The sequence below is a fragment of the Brassica napus genome, chromosome C8 (genome assembly GCF_020379485.1).
Source record: "Brassica napus cultivar Da-Ae chromosome C8, Da-Ae, whole genome shotgun sequence".
NCBI lineage: Eukaryota > Viridiplantae > Streptophyta > Magnoliopsida > Brassicales > Brassicaceae > Brassica > Brassica napus.
Window position 1 is genome coordinate 5,147,736 of NC_063451.1, and position 21,394 is coordinate 5,169,129.

Below are 21,394 nucleotides of genomic sequence, written 5' to 3' on the forward strand. Positions count from 1 at the left end.
TCAGTTTGAAATTTTCTTTTCTTTTTCGAAATTTACCAATTTATTAATTCTCTAAGCAGTAAAAACGTCCCTACTTTGTGATACTAGGGGTATAGTCTCGGATAAGTTATTGATCGTTGTGTACGGGATTTTTTCGTTTTTTTTTTCCATTTTTGTTTTTCCGTGTTGTATATAATGGTGATGAACATAGAATTTAGAAGTCACACAGTTTGATTAAGTTGATATAAGAATGACCGGCGAATTCATATGCATTATTTTCGTAATGATTTGATCGACCATTAGCGTTATTAGCGTTTTCATGTTCAAAAGATAAAGTTTATGAAGTTGTTTAGTATTTACTTTACTTAGGTAGTTGTTAGTATATAAAACAAATAGTGTAAGGAACAAAATATGAAATTTAAATTCAAAAAATTAAACAATTTTTCGAACAATAAATTAAATTATTTTCTTATTTTACCTAAATTAATTTCAAAATATAGAATTGTATTAAACTATTTTTTTAAAAAAAATTAATAACTCTAGAAAAATTTATAAAATTATACGGTTGCAAAATTATTTATTATTAGAGTTTTACTCGACTTTGTTAAAAATAGTTTATGGTGGACAAAAATGTCAGAAATAGGTAAACCACAAAAATACACCACTGACAAATCTTGTATGAGTTAGAACCCGACGTTTCATTAATAATCCAAAATAGAAATAAAATCTCTGAACAGAGAAAAAATGCAAGGAAAAAAATATTCAAAGTTTATGATGGAAAACAAAGATAATAGCAGTTTTTAAAAATGCATAGAAAAGACGTTGACGGGCTGATAGGAATATAATAGATATTTCCAATCACTCACGGCAGCGCTTGCGGTTGTTCTGAGCGTCTGAAATCTCTGGAGGATCTGCTGCAGCACATTCCTCATCGACCTTGTCTCCTAAAACAGACGGGCCCGATGATGCTGCCAATCCTACGTCACCTTCACTGCTTGGAAGAATGTTCTCACTGTGCTCCTGAAATACATGAACGTGATGACAAGTAAAATTAGACAACCTTGCCATGGTTCTCTACGATGGTATCTTCAGTGATGGTGGAGATAGTGAAGGTACGGTGATTGCTATTAATGGCTTCCATCAATTTGAGAGCTCTCCATGTTTTGGGCTGGATCTTGGCAAGTAGCTATGAATACATCAAACACTATGTTGCTGGCATGAGATTTGAATCAACCTAGAGAGCCTGCAACAACATAGACGGTGAGGTTCTTGAGTATATTGAGCTCCACCAAGCCAGACACACTCGTTTTCAACACCTTGTTCCCTATCTCTCTTCTAATTAATGCCATGTCCCTCGATGCAGTTCACCGCAGCAGGTTTGTTAATGTCGGAGAAGAAGTTATCTGACCAATAAATTTCAAGTTTTTAAGTCTCAAGATGACACTAAGCTAAAAGGCATTGTTTTAAAATCAAACCAATAACATACAAAAGGAACTCACCAGAGATTCCGATCACATCCATGTCAGGGGAATCATCGCTGACGAACTCAATAACATGATGCACACCTTTGGTTACCATGTCCATCCCCATTGCACCACACCGGTATTACAACTGAACCATACATAGCCATTTTTTCCCTGCCAATGTACAGTGAACAGTTTGTAGCCTCGTAAATCTAATTGACATGCATCCACAAAATCATTATTTCATCATCAAAAGTTTCAATTTTGAGTCGAACCACACCACAAACATTAAAAATTTTACATTTTGGTGGTACCTGTTGAAAATGACAGCCGACGTTTCGAAGTGATCTGGATTCTCCTAGGAAGGCTTAAGTTCCATAGCACGTTGGCACGACAAAAGCCGGACAATAGGCGCTCTAGTTGTACCGTCCTTCAGCTCTGCCTGAGACGTACCCAGCCTTGCAGCCTCTGTTAGTCCTAGCAACCAAATAACTTTCCGTTATAGCCCATCAGAACATAGTTTACATCATATTAGTTAATCGGACAACTTCAAAGCGATCAATCAACTTTCACGATCGACCCCCTATCGTAGCGATGGATGGTAGTGATTCACACGAACTGGGATAGAATCGTGGATCTCGGAATTCTGCCCAGAGAAACATACGCTTAAAGTATTAAAACTGACAGCTTGAATATTGATTAAACAAATATGGTATATAGTATTCCATAGAAAGTCAAATTGTCAATACCTTTTCCTAGGTACTATGTTCTAGGTGGAGAAAGGTAACGGGGAAAAAGACCGATTAAGCAACAACAACACTGGAGGCTGACATCTTCGAAGGTTGGCTAAAAGCTGCGACAGTTCAATTTAGGAGTAATTTAATAAGAGATATGGGTCTCAAGATTTGTTTGAGGAATTATATATACTGAGACGGATCGTTTCAGAGGTGAAACGGTACCATAACTGATCGTTGGAGATATAGAGAGGTGAAGATGAAAAGTTTCAGAATTTTTTTTGATAAGCTAAAAGGGAAACACTTCGGTTTATCGGTGGAGATAGAGTACAATAAAAATCCTAGATACATACAAAAGAGATTTAGCCCACTTATAAGTTTTGTTGGGCCAGAATGCGGATTTTACTAAATAGGTTTCGATGATCAAAGTTACACTTGAGTATTGAAACATTACAGTTATGTGTGGGATCCACTATAAGAAATCCTTCATAAATATATATTAGTTTTGGTAATCAATGTACAAAGTATCCTTTAGTTCAGTTGTATAAATGTTGGTGTTTATATCACAGTAATCCGGGTTCGAGCCACATATTTGACATTTTTTCACACTTTTAAAAAGTGGGGCCCACTTACCTGCTGACGTGTCGCATCAGGAGTGATGAAACTGGCTCATTATAATGTAGATTTATTTTATGAAAATAAATTAAAAAATAAAAATTAGACATTACAAAATTTTAAACCCTAAATTTTTATACCTCAGATTATGAATAATAAACTTTAAATTTGAAGATTAACACTTAACTCTATAACTTTAAACATAAACACTAAATTCTAGAGTTAATTCTAAATCTTAGACTTAACCATAAACATTAAGGTTTATAGTTTAGGGTTTAGGGTTTCGCCGACATACTTTAGGGTTTAAGAATAACTCTAGGATTTAGGGTTAACTTTAGGGTTTAGAGCTAATTTAGGGTTTAGTGTTAATAATATGATTTAGGGTTTAGTGTTAATCATATGATTTAGGTGGCGATTTTTTTAACAGAGAAAAACATCATTTAAAAATAATTTATTCATTAAAACACATATAACGAAGAAGGTAAATTCTTATAATGCATATGTTTCTCTATGTTTCACGAAGAAGGTAGTTTGGAGTTTTTACACATTTTAATAATAATAATCATACTTTAATATATAATATACATTAAATTGTTGGATAATACTTATCTATTTAGAAAGATAAGGTCTATCTTTAATTTTGTCTTTTCCTAAAGTCGGTTAGTTTTACCGACTTGAAGTCTCTATAAATAGGATCATATGAAGTGAATAATAATCATCTTTTACACTTCACAACTTCCTCTGTCACTCCACTATCTCTCTCTCTCTCTCGTAATACAACATATATATAATAAAAAACATAACAATAAAATAATATATAAGTATAAGATCAGTTCTTCACTTTGTTCACAACACGTTATCAGCACGAAACTCTGACCAACTGAGGTTTATGAATCCGAAAGTTCTTAAACCAGTCGAGGTAATGTTTAAATTCATGTGTTTCAATATATTTAATTTACTTAAATTTTATTATTGTTACGAAGTGAGAGGCTGGACCTTCTCCGTCTATTTTTCGGGATGATAGGCGATGCCTTTCCCGACTGATCGTTATGGTAGGGTATGCCTTCACGATCAGAGAAACACGTGGTAGGCTTTGCCTCCGTGAATAAAAAGAAAATGTCAAAAATGGTAGACTAAGTCTTCTCTGACCTTAAAAAAAAAAGTTAAAGTCAAAATGGTAGACCATGTCTTCTCGGACTTTGAAAAAATGATCAATATGGTAGTCTATGACTCCTCGGATCATGTGTTAGGCTAATCCTCCAAATTTTATTTATGCTATTTAAATTTCTGTAATTTAAGTTTATGCTTTTATTTTATGCCTTTAATTTCTGCATTTAAATTATGTATTTAAATTCCCGTCTTTACTATATTTATATTATTATTATATGAATACAATTATCATGTCAAATTTGACAAAGCTCAAAATAAATGCCCTTAATATTACGAGAAATAATTATAAGACTTGGACAGTGGGTGCAAAGATGCATCTGAGAGAAAGAGTTTTGAGAAATCATCGATAAGTTGAAACGATAACGGATGAGAAAAAGAAAAACCATGATATTTTTACCCCACTTTAATGATGGTTTTTAAGATGAGGTGTATCATGAGAAAGATCTAGAACATCTTTGAATAATCAAATCCTTGAAAGAAAGGATTCACCAAATGGTTGGAGTTGATGTAAATTCTCCGTGAGAATTGAAAAGAAAAGAAACTCATGATACTAAACCATCAAGTCGGTCCTTCTTGAAAAGGACGAGGGTGTGGATGCGGTTGAAACCGCTATCGTGGTCGTGGAAGAGGACGAGGAAGAAGATTCCGTCCCTATGAGAATAATGGAAACTTCCACGAAAAATGAAAGTGGTCAGGTGATAAAAGACAAACAGAAAAGGTTTGCTATAGATTCGGCCAGAAAGAAAATTGGGTACGTAGTTGTCGTACGCCAAATATTTAGCCGATATATATCGAGAATCAAAAAGAAAAAGAGAAAGGAAGTATATTAAACTTCGTCTTTTATGATCCCGAACCATTTTTCATAGCTTGAATACTCATCTTGTTGATTGGCTCTAGAAGAGCTAATGATGAAAAAAGCTTATGATGAAAAGACATGCATAAGAAAAATATGGCAAAATTATAAATGAGTGGTAAACCTAAAGTTTACTGATATATAGCCATCTTCAATAATGTTATCGACATTATTGTGAAATGTAAAAAAAACCAGAAGTTTTTCACATATAGCATGTCAAGAAAATAAAAGAAACCATCATGGGTGATGAATCATCAAACAAGTTCACAATATGTGATTTCTTTAAGCAGACCCCAAATTAAGATCTCACTCTAAAGGATTTGAAACATAATTCACCCAAAAATGGAAAAACTGAATATGTTATTGCTTCTAGAGTGGCATTCAGTACGAGATTTTAGACATGGAGTGTCATCATCTCGAGAGGGAGAATTAAAGAATCCTAATGAGTGGAACATTGAGAAAATTATGTCCGCCACTCGAAAAAGAACTTGATAAAGTAAATTCAAGTAAGATGATCCCCATGATCGGGTGTAAACATGTAGTTGTGCATGTAATAAAGACATATACAATCTAGAGGGATAAAGTGTATGGATAATTAGAAATATGCTCGCAAGTTTGCTAGAAGCATATGATAAGCTGATGGAATGAGATATGTTAAATGGATTACAATGAAAAATAGGATAATCCATTTACAAAATGCATGCCAGACATTTTGATGAAATAATGAAATCTCATATTCCAGCTGAAAATGCTCCAAATAAGAAAATAGTGTCCTAAAAGGACGATATATGAGTCTATAGCACGCTAAAGACGTGATAGACCGCTTTGGTTCCAAAGAGTCCTCGAAAAAGAGCAAATATATGAATAGAGGATGAATCTCGTGAAGAGACCGTTGATATGGTTAATATTACAGTCATGTACCTGGGTAAATCATCGATGATGATAAAGAGATCTCGATTAACCATATCAGTACGGATAAAAAGATGGAACCAAAGAGAAAATAGATTGTCGACAATAAATGAGAAAGCGCTATATAAATAAGGATTATGAATCTACCTCTATGTATGAGGGTAGAGTGAATTGATTGGCCATCAATTTGATATAAAGCTTGTTAAAAAAAAACGAGAGATTTTTGGACTAAAAGTCCAAGGTATATATTTCTCTAGAGAAGGAAATAAAAGATGACCTTGAGGTATGAAAACTGGCTTGTTCCGAGGTCACTGGAGAAAATTTAAAATAGATGCAGTATATTGATATGTCTGGCAGGACACAAAATATTTGAGTTGCATCTAGTTATTTATTAGTCCCTGGAGAATTAATGATATTCTCGGGAAAGTATAAAACTCTGGAAGAGTTAGAACAAGCCGTATATAAGGTATCTTGAACCGGTAACTGGTGATATGTTTATGGCACGGTTTACCGATTGCCCTTTAATAAGGATGAATTTCCAGCGTTAGGGGGAGGAATTAGAAAAATTCCTAAAGAGATTACATGGTGTACATAGTCATTGTTACACCTTGATCCCCCTACGACTCAGAGAGAGCTGGAAATTTAAAAATTGTGCATTTGCATAATTTGGTAAACCAATTACCAAATGTATTCACAGATACGACATGATATACCCGCTGAAAATGTTCCATCAAAAGTTGATGTTCCTAAAGAACAAACTGATGGTAACAAAATGAATGAACCTAGGGTTCAATTAAAGAGGGGGAGACTAGCAGGTTCTAGAGATAAAAAATCCCCGAAAGAAATTGGTTGAGAAAAGTTGCAAGGTTCCTGAAGAACCTGATACTGAAAATGTCTGAAAGAAGACATAAATGGAAAGGTTCAAAGAGAACATGATACTGAAAGATGTCTGAAACAAGGCATAAATGGTAAGGTTCCAGAAGAGCCTGATACTGAAAAATGTCTGAAAGAAGACATAAATGAAAAGGATCAAGAAGAAGAAAATTAAGATATAGGTCCAGATGACGAGAAGGGAACAGAGAAGTATGAGATTTCCATCAACTACGCCCTTGATGAAAAGTAATAGATAAAAGATGTTGATGGAATCTTCTCCTTTTCTGTGTCCAAAGATATCGATCATGAAAATGATGATCCCGATCGAAGGTCCATTTTGGAATGTTAAAAGACATGATTGGGAGGAGTGGCAGAAGGCCATTCGAATTGAATTATTCTCCCTAAATAAAAGGAATGTCTTTGGACCTATAGTCATAACACCTGAGAATATAAATCTTGTTGGGTATAAGTGGGTATTCGTGAGAAAAGTAACACGATATAAAGCCTGATTAGTTGCCCAAATTTTTTCTCGGAGACCGGAAATTGATTATGAGGAAAATTATTCCCCGGTAATGGATGCAATTACGTTTAGATTTTTGATGAGCCTAACGGCGTCTAAAAACTTGAAATGCATCTCATGGAGTTGTGACTGCATATTTGTATGGATCGTTGGATAACGATATATATATATATATATATATATATATATATATATATATATATACTCCATGAGGGATTGAAAATGCTAGGGGCATTGAAAGAAAAATCCAGTGAGATTTGTTCGGTCAAGTTACAGCGATCACTTTACGGATTAAAGTAATCCGGACGCATGTGGTGCAATCGCTTAAGTGAATATCTTTTGAGTAAAGGATATGTGAATAATGCGACATGTCCATGCGTTTTTGTAAAGAAATCGTCATTTGGCTTTGTGATCATTGCTGTATATTTAGACGACCTGAACATAATTGGAAAATAACATCGTAGAATTTAGATAAAATGTTAAAATACCTTGAAAAATAAAAACGACATAGCTATTACTTCTATTAATGTAAAACTCTATTTTGTGGTAGAAGGAGCTGCGTTAGCAATTCTTGAACATTGTTCTTTGGGAGGAAAAAGTGGGTTGAATGGATGTTTCGGTAAGCAATTGGCTTCAGCTTCCAAAAATGCTTTGCAACAAGAAGGACCTATATGTCCAAATTGTCCTGTGAGTATGGATGTGTAAATCTCTATAATGCATCCTGGAATATCCATCACTGAAGACCAACATTTTGCTACATAAGGTAATCCGGGAATACCGGGACTTGGTTGGAATGGGAGTGGAAAAGGAAATGGGTTGGGAAACTGGGGTAGTTGAGCATTGGCAGAGACTACAACCAACACAACCTCCATAAAGAAAAAAACATGTTTAATAGACATTATGAGATAAAGAAAAAAAAAACAAGAAATATTTCTCCAAATATATGAATCTTTATCGAGTTTGTATTTTGATTGATGAGCAGGTAGTATAATCCTTTGACTATTTATATTGAATGGAAAGAAGGTTAAGAAACGTCTTTGGACTTTTATAATAAATTGAATTACCTGTTTTCAAAAGTAAAACAAAGCTGAAACCGATGAGATGAACAACATTAATAACAAATAACTAGTGGACTTTTTAGGCCATGACATAACTGATCAGACCAGTTTATATTCTTACCGTTTTTGTTATGCTTCAATACTATTGTTTTCCAATAATCTCACGTCTAAGCCAAATAGCTATCTCTCTCTATATCCGTCTCTCTCTCTCTCTCTCTCTCTCTCTCTCTCTCTCTCTCTTCTCTCTCTCTCCCTCTCTCTCTCTCTCTCTCTCTCTCTCTCTCTCTCTCTCACACACACACACACACTCACACACCCACACACCCACACACTCTCTCTCTCTCACTCTCTCTATCTCCCTCTTTTGAAACTAGGGGCATGCAATCTTCCAATTTCTAGTGTCTTGATTGTATTTTTGTTTTCTATATGGTTACACGCTAAAAAACATTTCGTTAAGCCAAAGAAATTAATTTTTTTAGGAGAGGTAACATGATAACCAGTTTATATAATAAGCTTGTGACTAGAATTGTGTTGAAAATAACAATTTAAACGGGCTAAGTATATTGGCTTGTTTAGGTGGCGACTTCTTTAACAGAGAAAAACATTATTTAGAAACAATTTAGTCATTAAAACACATATAACAAAATCAAAGTTTTTTTCTATATAACTATGCTTCTTCTGATTTAGATATTATATGCACAAGTCAATATAGAGATGGATATGTTTCAAGTCAAGTCTTGAATGTTTTACGAAGAAGGTAGTTTAGAGCTTTCACACATTTTAATAATAAAAATAATCATACTTTAATATATAATATACATTAAATATATTAATATATGTAGTAGTTATTTTAATTAATATCATTAAAATGGATACATAAGTAGTAAAGTTACATTAAAACACACAAAATACTATTTTTATGAAACAAAACAAAACTGAAAAATATAGGAAACTTATACAGCTAGTAAATTTTTTTTGAATAGACTTCTTAAATCGATCATTCTCCTCTGTTCTTCTTTATATTTATTTTGTAGATGCAACCCATGTACTTTCCCAAATATCAAAAATTGTATGAGTCTTTATCGAGTTTGTGTTTTGATTGATGAGAAGATAGTACAATCATTTGACTACTTATATTGAATGGAAAGAAGGTAAAGAAACGTCTTTGGACTTTTATAATAAATTGAATTACCTGTTTTCAAAAGTAAAACAAAGCTGAAACCGATGAGATAAACAACATTAATAACAAATAACTAGTGGACTTTTTAGGTCATGACATAACTGATCAGACCAGTTTATACTCTTACTGTTTTTGTTATGCTTCAATACTATTGTTTTCCAATAATCTCACGTCTATGCCAAATAGTTATATGTCTCTATATCCGTCTCTCTCTCTTGTGGGAACCGAAATTCGCACTGTCGATTTCTGTTTAAATAAGGAAACTAGGAAAACCCTAATTTCCCAGAGGTCCCGGATATCTGCTAATACTACACGCCAAGCAATCAGAACACGAAACGAGAATAGTAATAAAATAAGAAATCGAAAAAGAGAGCAAGATAGTTCTTATTCCGAATCTGCGTTTGAGCGTTTACAACAAGGTAAGTGCCTGGGCTACGAGAGCTGTCGGCGAGATTCCTAGTTCTAAAACCATAAGACAGCATAAACCTAATTGAGTCGCAGCTCGAATAACAAAAACAGAAAATTGCCTAAAATTGCTCTAAGTGCTAAGTTTGCTGTGAAAAATTCTCCCTCCATGCCTCTCGCCTAGGACTCCTTATATACTGGCTCCAAGGTCGGTTTACGCTTTTTCCCTTCTGCCCTTAAGCCGTCATAGCATAAAAATGGAGATATTCCATTTTTTCCGATCTTCGTAATTATCTTCAAAATTTCGTATTTATCCGCGGAAACTTGACATTTATCTTTCCTCGTGAACCAAGAGTAAACCGTCATGCGGCTTACGGGCTGTTGGTTAAGAAATCGTAAGTTGGGACTCGAGTCATGTCTTAGGTCCCTTTGGGCCGTCTTCTGACTCGAAGCGTTTATTACGGCTTCTTTCGATAAAGCATGAACTTTCCGCGGTTTTTACGGTAAAGTTTGATCGATAACTTAGAATGATCGGAAACGCAAAATGGGTTCGCTACGGTCTTCGGGAGATAGCATCGAAGGGTAGACGAGAATGCATGGACTAATGTCGTATCGACGTTTTGGAAGAGCTCGGTCGCTACGTAGCGACCGAGCGGACGTTAGCGACCGAGCTTCTGCTCGAGCTCGGTCGCTACGTAGCGACCGAGCGGAATGGACGATCGGTCTCTACGTAGCGACCGAGCTTTGGCTCAAACTCGGTCGCTACGTAGCGACCGAGCGGAGCACGTGTTCGGTCGCTGCGTAGCGATCCTTTTCGAGCTCTTGTCTGATGACTCGCGTTTCCTCCGCAAAGCTTTTCGTAAAGAAGAATCTATTTCGAAAAAGTGTTTGTCGAAGAAGGTTTTTCGTTTTCTTCTTCAGGGATTTGGACGTTAACTTCGTCGTAACCGTTTTCGACCCCAACAGTTAGCCCCCCAGCTCGTTGGGAGCGTGGATTTCTAGTGAGCTCCCAAGGCGCGGTATGGCGAGTTCGGACGAGATTGGTGTATTTGGGCGAAGTTCGTGTCCAAAAATCCGCAAGTAAATAGTAATTTCTCATGCCTATAAGAAGGGAGGTAATTTCTTCACAATCTTTACACCTACTCATTCTCATAGAGAGGTTTTCTTGAAAAGTTATTTCTTCTTTCTCTTTGTCTCTATCATTTCCTTCTTGATTAAATAGAAAAACACGAGATGTCGAGTAAGAAGAGGAGTTCGAAGAAAGGGTCATTTCCCGCGAACGTTTCTGAAGAGCTTCGAGTGCCGAAGATGGAATTCATTCCTCATTTGGTAGACCCAGCCGAGAACGAGGCATGGTGGGTGGCGTGTTACGGTTCGATCACGCCTCCCAAAGAAAAATCGTTCCCGGTCATGAACCATCTCCCGGTGGAGGCAGGTGCACCAAGTAGGAGTACTGGTGAATTTCTTGAGGTCATGCGGTCGTTTTACCATATTTCGGACGCTGTGGATTTCAGGGTTCCTCGTCAAGGAGAAAGCGCTAGTAGTCCCCCGGAGGGCTACTTTACTTGTTATGAAGCATTCGTAGTGCGCTGCCGTTTATGGTTCCCGATCCCCGAGATTATCGTCTGTGTGTTGGGTCGTTTCGGGGTGGCGATAAGCCAACTGAATCCTCTTGGCATCCAGCACCTCATAGGAATCCTGGTCCTGAGCTACGAGCATGGTCTCTCTCTCACCGTCGATTACTTCGAAGCGCTTCTTCGATTACAGATCATCAAGGATACGGACACGTACAGGCTGGTTCCTCGGAACTTCATGTCAGTGGTAAAGGGGTTTACTTCTAACTTCAACTCGTGGAAGAAGTTTTTCTTCTTCGTTCGTGTAGATGCCGCGTCCGTTGAGGAGAGTTGCATCCCATTGTTTCGGAGGTTGCCGAACGATCGTCCCTTTATCGACCCTCTTGCTCCGTTTCCTGAGGACATTATTGCGGTGAGGAATCTGCTCAGGAATGGTCCTTTTTTCTGGACTTCCTTTACACCGAAGAGAGTTCGAAAGGCGCTGAGGTTTGTGCATCCTAGTCCTGCTTTGGGCGGAGAAACAAGGAGTGATTCCGAACGTGAAGACCAAGGTCCTGATGCCGCTCCCACGATTGCGACGGGGATGAACTCTTCGAAGGGGAAAGACAATGACCTCGGTGACCTGGAGTTTTCGGTGGACAATTGCATGCTTCCGGGATGGGATCCGGACCTTGCTTTCGGCGATGGAAGCGGTAAGAGCGAGGTCCCTATTCCAGACTTCGATGATTTCTTCTCTGGTCTTCCGTCGGGCTTCGATGCTCCTTCGGCCACGAGCGAGTCGGGGAGGCCGAAAGTCATCGCGGAAGGATCTCGTATCATCAACGGGGTATAAACTTTAAGAATTTTGACGATCGTTATTATTATTTTTTTTTTGCTTATAACGTGTCAAACGGTTTTATAGGGTTTGAACTTGCTTGGATCGGCCATTGAGGCGAGCCATAGAGAGGCCATGATATATCGCTTAAAAGCGGAGAAGGCGGAAAAGGATCTTGCTCGCATGCGAGACGAGATGTTGGCGCTAGACGCTCAACTCGCTCGTGATCATGCCCGGGCTGTTCGTAGGGCGGAACGGAAGGGCAAGAGGGAAATTGTCGAGGTGATGAAGACTCGCGCTTCTCAATTCCAGGTCGAGTACGGGAATCTTAAGGGCGCTTTCAACTCGCTGGGTGACTTCTGTGAGTGTCGCGGTTCTGTTGGGAGCCTTTGGAAGACGCGGGCGGATGACTACGTTTTCGAGAGGGAGATGGAGTTAATGAAGGGTGGCATGAAGGATCATGCTCACGCTGAGACGCTCATTCCTCCGATCGATGGGAAGATTCAGGGATTCTAGGATCCCGTCCCGGTTTCTCCTGATACCGTAGAAACCACGACTGATTTTGCCGGTGACGATGAGGAAGTGAACTATCCCGCGGATGCATTCGGAGCTTACTTGTCCGGGAATTTTAACTTTGATCTGTGAGTATTTTGACGGGAAGAAGTTTTTCCCTTATCTAGTTTTTTAGCGGCCGAGTGTGGCCTTTGTTCATATATGTCTGGCCGAGTGTGGCCTTCGAACTTTGTATGGGCCTGTTTTGGCCGTTTTTATCGGGACTGGCCGTTTGGTGGCTTTGAACCCCTACCGCTATGCGGTTTATATAATGGATGTTTGTTTGAGTTACTTTGTTTCGAGTGGGTTAGAAGTAAACATGAGTTGTCGTCTCATATTTAACTTCGTTGAGGCGTTCAATCTGTTGGTTCATTCGAGACGTGAGTTTTCGTAAAAATTATTTACGATCTTTCGGGAACGTTGAGATATGAACGGAGAGACATGTTTTAGGATCTCGTATCATTTAGATGTTTCGGGAACGTTGAGATGTCTGAGACCAATGCGATGGGTTTAGGGCAAGACCTAGGTTTACTCTCGGTTTTAAGGTTTGTGCGGTGACTAGCCGGCTATTGGTTTTCCTGTTGCGATTTCTACCTGATTCGTATCGATTTAAAGTCCGCGATAGGTTCTCGGCTTATACGACTTGTATGGTACGAATCGAGCATCTTTCCAGAGACAATTTTTAAGCCAACTGGGAGTGCTAGACCAAAATTTCGGAATTTTTTTGTAGCGCGCTTTCGTCCTTGTGTTGGACGTTCGAAGATCAAAAGAGTGATCAAGTTGCGTTTGTTTAAGACGGCTGATGTGTTCGTCGGGGCCAATCGACGAACGGAGTGTAAGATTTGTAGTGGTCGCGTTAGGACAATTTGTTCGTATCATCTCGATTTTTAACTTGGCGACGTCTCGCAGTTATTTCTAAGACTATACGTATATTTTTGGTGCTGAAGTGAGATTGTTTTGCGATTTTGGGCCGTACGAGGCTGTTGGCAAGAGTATTAACGTTTGTAGATTTTCTCAGCGTGTTCTGAGACTTTTGCAAGTGTCTTAAAAAGGAGCGACGCATATTGATCGTAAAAATTTTCGAAATCTCTATAGAATTCGATTACAATAACGCATCTTTTCCTATGTGGGAGTATACGAGTATACGCACCCACTCCCGCTCCCCCCCCCTTTTTAGAGAGGGGGATAGCTGAACTCGTCTTTCGACGAGCTGCCTACGTACCTCTTTCGAGGATCAAGCCATCTCGTAGTTCTGTTTTATGCCGCGAGCGTTTTCACTCGGCGGTTGTCGCCGTGCTGACCACCTTGATCGTGATGATCATGGCTGGGTCAGTGTTTTCTTCCGGATGTTCCGGTGGAGTTGTAGTGCCGGCTTCGGACTCATGTTGAGTTTCGACACTCGAAGCGTCTGCGTCAGCAGACGTGTTAAATCGTCTTTTATTGAAGCGTTGTCAGTCGAAGATTTATCCATCTTCGTGCGTTTGCAATTTGCCGTTGCAGAGGTCGTCATCTGTATTAACTTGTGCTCCGCGAGGAAGCACAGTCGCCACTGTTTCTGACATCCCCAGATAGCTGCGACTCCGTTTGGGGTCGGGAATTTGACACCCAGGTGGTACGTCGATGGAACGGCTTGCATAGCGTTGAGCCATGGGGTTCCCATGATCACGTTGTAGATGGCAGGATGATCGACTACCGCGAACTCGACGATTTTTGTGATCTCCTTGGCCATGACTGGTAGCTGAATCGATCCGAGGGTCATCGATACTTCGCCTGAAAAGCTTGTGAGCGGTTTCGGAGTTGAAGTTACTTCTCCGAGTCCGATGCTCATCCGATTGAGAGTGTCGCGGAAGATTACATTGACCGTGCTTTCCGTGTCAATGAGTACTCTTCCAAATTCCAGATCTCGTATGACGAAGTCTATGACGAGCGGATCGCAGTGAGGTTGATCGATCCCGCCGGCTTCCTCCTTTGTGAAGGTGATTGAGAAGTTCTGATCATCTCGGGTAGGAGACCATGTAGGCCAGTTTGCGCTTGACTCCGCCTTCCCCTGGTAAGCCTTGATGGCCGAAACCATATCGTTGCAGAATTGCGATCCTCCGATGATCATGTTGACTCTACGACGATTGTTATTGTTCCCTTTGTCGTATGGTCTCCTGCCACGTTTATCCCCAGATTGGTTCCTTTGAGGAGATCTCTCCGCGGGAAGATTTCTGTCCGGCTTCGGGGGGCGATCGGTTTCGAGGATGAGATCTTTCACGCTGGTCACTTCCGAGAGTTCTCCGGCTAGTAGCTTCGCGGCTAGCCTTGCTCCCAAGACCTTGCAGTTAGTCGTGGAGTGTCCTCAGGACTGGTGGAACTCGCAGAAGGTGTTTTCATCATATCTTTGATTGCGAGTCCACGTATTACCCGTGGTTTGGCCCTGGTCTGAGCCGATCACGTAATTGTGCGTTCCTTGGAGTTCTTCCCCCTCATGATGGACATACTTGTCGTTACGAGGGTTCTTCTTCCTCGTTTTTGGGTCTACATCTTTCGAGGATGATCTCGCCGACTTATGTTTTTGCGATAAGATTTTTCGTTTCTTCCTCGATCATGATGTAGTCCGTCGCCTTGTGGAGGGCGTCATGGATCTTCCGCGGTTTTTTGAGGGATATCCATTTTCTGAATTTTGACTTGTACTAGAGCGCCTTTCTGAGCGCATCGATGGCCACCTTGTCGCTTATCCCGCTGACCCTAGACATTACCAACTTGAATCGGCTGATGAACTCGCGGAGGGGTTCATCTTACCTCTGGGACAGACTCCAGAGATCGACATCGGAAGTTTCTCTATCTATGAACATAGAGTACTGCTTGAGAAATTCCGATGCGAGCTGTCGGAAACTTCCGATAGAGTTTCGCTTAAGGCGCGCGAACCATTCGAGCGCTGCTCCTTCTAGATTCTCGACGAACAGGCGGCAGTAGCCGGCGTCTCTTTCGCCGTCCTTCAGCCTCGCTCTTCCCATCTTGATGTGGAAAGCCCGAAGGTGCGCTCTCGGATCGGTCGTACCATCATACTTCGGTACTTTGATTTTTCCTGGATCGGATACCCTCGTATCTGAGATGCGAGTGGTGAAAGGGGTCTTCCGAGCCCCTTCCAGCAGCCTGTCAATCTCGGGGGCCATGCTGGTAGCGTGATGGATTTGGGATTTTACGGCTCTTACTTCTGCTGCAGTCTTGGTGATATAGTCGCAAAGATCGCGTATATCCGATGTCTCGCCAGCTGATTTCTGTGCTTGTCGGCATTTACTGCGAGTGAGCTCGGTTTGCTTTTCAGCCAGCTCTTCTTGTTCGTTCCAATAGAGGATTTCCTCCTCTTCTGTCATTGGTTTGTCGAACGGAGAGCTTTCCCGAGTGAATCGGCTTCTGGTCCTCCTTGGCTGTCTGTCGACGTCCTCATCAGTATTGTTGGAGACATCGCTAGGATCCAGGTCGACTTGCTCGACTCCGTTGTCCTCCAAAGCCTTCGCGGGAGGCGGAGGGCTTTCAGAGTTTCCCTTTTCGATGGGAGATTTCTTGCTAGGGTTTTGACCCGAAGGTCGTTCCTGCGCGGCTCCAGGCCTGTTCAGTGGGGTTGCAAAGTCTAGTCTTTTCCCGCGGACTTTAGTGGTTCCACGGGAGTGGATTGCTCGAGTCCTTGCCTTTAAAGTTTCAACTTGTTTTGTCAAGGTGCTCACGAGCTTATCCTGTTCTTCCGACCTTTTTTCGTAGGTGGCGAACATCTTTTTAAGCTCCTCAAGCACCGCGGCGTTGGCTGGTGCATTAGCCGCGGATACGTCCGCTGCGGGAGTGTGGAGATCAGTGCCATTGCCTCCGTTAAGAGGAGTCTGCACGTTATCCGTGTCGTCAGTTGACATGTCTGGTTGAGCGTGATGTGGTTGAGAGTTAGATTGATCCGTACCCCCCCTCCTTCTAGCGCCAAACTGTGGGAACATAAATTCGCATTGTCGATTTCCGTTTAAATAAGGAAACTAGGAAAACCCTAATTTTCCACAGGTCTCGGGTATCTGCTAATACCACACGCTAAGCAATCAGAACACGAAACGAGAATAGTAATAAAATAAGAAATAGAAAAAGAGAGCAAGATAGTTCTTATTCCGAATCTGCGTTTGAGCGTTTACAACAAGGTAAGTGCCTGGGCTACGAGAGCTGTCGGCGAGATTCCTAGTTCTAAAACCCTAAGACGGCAAAAGCCTAATTGAGTCGCAGATCGAATAACAAAAACGAAAAATTTCCTAAAATTGCTCTAAGTGCTAAGTTTTGCTGTGAAAAAGTCTCCCTCCATGCCTCTCGCCTAGGACTCCTTATATACTGGCTCCAAGGTCGGTTTACGCTTTTCCCCTTCTGCCCTTAAGCCGTCATAGCTTAAAAATGGAGATATTCCATTTTTTCCGATCTTCGTAATTATCTTCAAAATTTCGTATTTATCCGCGGAAACTTGACATTTATCTTTCCTCGCGAACCAAGCGTAAACCGTCATGCGGCTTACGGGCTGTTGGTTAAGAAATCGTAAGTTGGGACTCGAGTCATGTCTTAGGTCCCTTTGGGCCGTCTTCTGACTCGAAGCGTTTATTACGGCTTCTTTCGATAAAGCACGAACTTTCCGCGGTTTTTACGGTAAAGTTTGATCTATAACTTAGAATGATCGGAAACGCAAAATGGGTTCGCTTCGGTCTTCGGGAGATAGCATCGAAAGGTAGACGAGAATGCATGGACTAATGTCGTATCGACGTTTCGGAAGAGCTCGGTCGCTACGTAGCGACCGAGTTTCGACTCGAGCTCGGTCGCTACGTAGCGACCGAGCGGAATGGACGATCGGTCTCTACGTAGCGACCGAGCTTTGGCTCGAACTCGGTCGCTACATAGCGACCGAGCGGAGCACGTGTTCGGTCGCTGCGTAGCGATCCTTTTCGAGCACTTGTCCGATGACTCGCGTTTCCTCCGTAAAACTTTTCGTAAAGAAGAATCTATTTCGAAAAAGTGTTTGTCGAAGAAGGTTTTTCGTTTTCTTCTTCAGGGATTTGGACGTTAACTTCGTCGTAACCGTTTTCGAGCCCAACATCTCTTTCTCTCTCTCTCTCTCTCTCTCTCTCTCTCTCTCACACACACACACACACACACACCCACACCCACACACACTCTCTCTCTCCCTCTGTTGAAACTAGGGGCATGCAATCTTCCAATTTCTAGTGTCTTGATGGTATTTTGGTTTTCTATATGGTTAGACGCTAAAAAACTTTTCATTAAGCCAAAGAAATTAATTTTTTAGGAGAGGTAACATGATAACCAGTTTTTATAATAAGCTTGTGACTAGAATTGTGTTGAAAATAACAATTTAAACGGGCTAACTATATTGCCTTGTTTAGGTGGCGACTTCTTAACAGAGAAAAACATTATTTAGAAACAATTTAGTCATTAAAACACATATAACGAAATCAAAGTTTTTTTTCTATATAACTATGCTTCTTTTGATTTAGATATTAAATGCACAAGTCAATATAGTGATGGATATGTTTCAAGTCAAGTCTTGAGTGTTTAACGAAGAAGGTAGTTTGGAGTTTTCAAACATTTTAATAATAAAAATAATCATACTTTAATATATAATATACATTAAATATATTAATATATGTAGTAGTTATTTTAATTAATATCAGTAAAATGGATACATAAGTAGTAAAGTTACATTAAACACACAAAAAAGACTATTTTTATGATACAAAACAAAACAGAAAAATATGGGAAACTTATACAGCTAGTAAATTTTTTTGAATAGACTTCTTAAATCGATATTCGCCTCTGTTCTTCTTTATATTTATTTTGTAGTTGCAACCCATGTACTTTCCCAAATATCAAAAATTGTATAGTTTTAGTTTGTAGTATAATTTAAGTATTTTTTATAAGTAAGATTAGTTTAGAATCTCCACAGGCATGAACCACATCGTTAATATAGAAGGATATACTGGAAGTTTTTTACTTCCAAAATGCTGTTTATATAATCGTATTTTTGGGGGATAACATTGTAGAATTTAGGTAAAATGTTAAAATGCCTTGAAAAATAAAAACGACATAGCTATTACTTCTATTAATTTAAAACTCTATTTTGTGGTAGGAGAAGCTGCGTTAGCAATTCTTGAACATTGTTCTTTGAGAGGAAAAAGTGGGTTGAATGGAAGTTTCGGTAAGCAATTGGCTTCGGCTTCCAAAAATGCTTTGCAACAAGAAGGACCTATATGTCCAAATTTTCCTGTGAGTATGGATGTGTAAATCTCTATAACGCATCCTGGAATATCCATCACTGAAGACCAACATTTTGCTACATCAGGTAATCCGGGAATACCGGGACTTGGTTGGAATGGGAGTGGAAAAGGAAATGGGATGGGAAACTGGGGTAGTTGAGCATTGGCAGAGACTACAACAAACACAACCACCATAAAGAAAAAAACATGTTTAATAGACATTATGAGATAAGGAAAAAAAAAGAAGAAAGATTTCTCCAAATATATGAATCTTTATCGAGTTTGTATTTTGATTGATGAGCAGATAGTATAATCCTTTGACTATTTATATTGAATGGAAAGAAGGTTAAGAAACGTCTTTGGACTTTTATAATAAATTGAATTACCTGTTTGCAAAAGTAAAACAAAGCTGAAACCGATGAGATGAACAACATTAATAACAAATAACTAGTGGCTTTTTTAGGTCATGGCATAACTGATCAGACCAGTTTATACTCTTACCGTTTTTGTTATGCTTCAATACTATTGTTTTCCAATAATCTCACGTCTAAGCCAAATAGCTATCTCTCTCTATATCCGTCTCTCTCTCTCTTTCTCTCTCTATCTCCCTCTCTCTCTCTCTCTCTCACACACACACACACACACACACCCACACACCCACACACACACACTCTCTCTCTCCCTCTTTTGAAACTAGGGGCATGCAATCTTCCAATTTCTAGTGTCTTGATTGTATTTTTGTTTTCTATATGGTTACACGCTAAAAAACTTTTCATTAAGCCAAAGAAATTTATTTTTTTAGGAGAGGTAACATGATAACCAGTTTATATAGTAAGCTTGTGACTAGAATTGTGTTGAAAATAACAATTTAAATGGGCTAACTATATTGGCTTGTTTAGGTGGCGACTTCTTTAACAGAGAAAAACATTATTTAGAAACAATTTAGTCATTAAAACACATATAACAAAATCAATGTTTTTTTGTATATAACTATGCTTCTTCTGATTTAGATATTATATGCACAAGTCAATATAGAGATGGATATGTTTCAAGTCAAGTCTTGAATGTTTTACTAAGAAGGTAGTGCAGAGTTTTCACACATTATAATAATAAAAATAATCATACTTTAATATATAATATACATTAAATATATTAATATATTTAGTAGTTATTTTAATTAATATCAGTAAAATGGATACATAAGTAGTAAAGTTACATTAAAACACACAAAATACTATTTTTATAATACAAAACAAAACTGAAAAATATAGGAAACTTATACAGCTAGTAATTTTTTTTTGAATAGACTTCTTAAATCGATCATTCTCCTCTGTTCTTCTTTATATTTATTTTGTAGATGCAACCCATGTACTTTCCCGAATATCAAAAATTGTATGAGTCTTTATCGATTTTGTGTTTTGATTGATGAGAAGATAGTACAATCATTTGACTATTTATATTGAATTGAAAGAAGGTAAAGAAACGTCTTTGGACTTTTATAATAAATTGAATTACCGGTTTCCAAAAGTAAAACAAAGCTGAAACCGATGAGATAAACAACATTAATAACAAATAACTAGTGGACTTTATAGGTCATGACATAACTGATCAGACCAGTTTATACTCTTACTGTTTTTGTTATGCTTCAATACTATTGTTTTCCAATAATCTCACGTCTAAGCCAAATAGCTCTCTCTCTCTATATTCGTCTCTCTCTCTCTCTCTCTCTCTCTCTCTCTCTCTCTCTCTCTCTCTCTCTCTCTCTCTCTCTCTCTCTCTCTCTCTCTCTCTCTCTCTCTCTCTCTCTCTCTCTCTCTCTATCTCTTTCTCTCTATCTCTCTCACTCTCACTCTCACACACACACACACACACCCACACCCACACTCTCTGTCTCTCTCCCTCTGTTGAAACTAGGGGCATGCAATCTTCGAATTTCTAGTGTCTTGATGGTATTTTGGTTTTCTATATGGTTAGACGCTAAAAAACTTTTCTTTAAGCCAAAAAATTATTTTTTTTAGGAGAGGTAACATGATAACCAGTTTTTATAATAAGCTTGTGACTAGAATTGTGTTGAAAATAACAATTTAAACGAGCTAACTATACTGCCTTGTTTATAGGCCTGGGCATAAAATCTGGAACCCGAAATCCGAACCGAATCCAGACCAAAAAACCCGACCAGTTATCCGACCCGAAACGTAAAAATACCCGAACGGGTCTTGTAGGGTGGTACAAAAAATATCCGAACCCGATGTGTTATTAACCGAACCGGAACGGGTGACCCGAAAAATCCGAAATTAATAGTCAATATAAATATTTTGAAATATATATAAGTATTCCAATTATTAAATTCAATATTTGTGGTAATATTATATATAATAATAAATAGTAAAATTCTAATAAATGCTTTAATTACACAATTAGTTATA

General features: G+C 39.0%; 2 protein-coding genes across 2 annotated transcripts; both read right to left on the reverse strand.

Annotated features, from left to right (window-relative positions):
• Positions 1-7,569: 7,569 nt before the first annotated feature.
• LOC106425191 lies at positions 7,570-8,379 on the reverse strand. The gene has a single exon (XM_048766625.1). It carries the CDS (start codon positions 8,013-8,015, stop codon positions 7,653-7,655), a length of 363 nt encoding a protein of 120 aa, XP_048622582.1. The 5' UTR covers positions 8,016-8,379; the 3' UTR covers positions 7,570-7,652.
• Positions 8,380-18,001: 9,622 nt separating this feature from the next.
• On the reverse strand, positions 18,002-20,716 carry LOC106423614. Its single transcript, XM_013864387.3, has one exon. It carries the CDS (start codon positions 19,188-19,190, stop codon positions 18,828-18,830), a length of 363 nt encoding a protein of 120 aa, XP_013719841.1. The 5' UTR covers positions 19,191-20,716; the 3' UTR covers positions 18,002-18,827.
• Between the last annotated feature and the right edge of the window lie 678 nt (positions 20,717-21,394).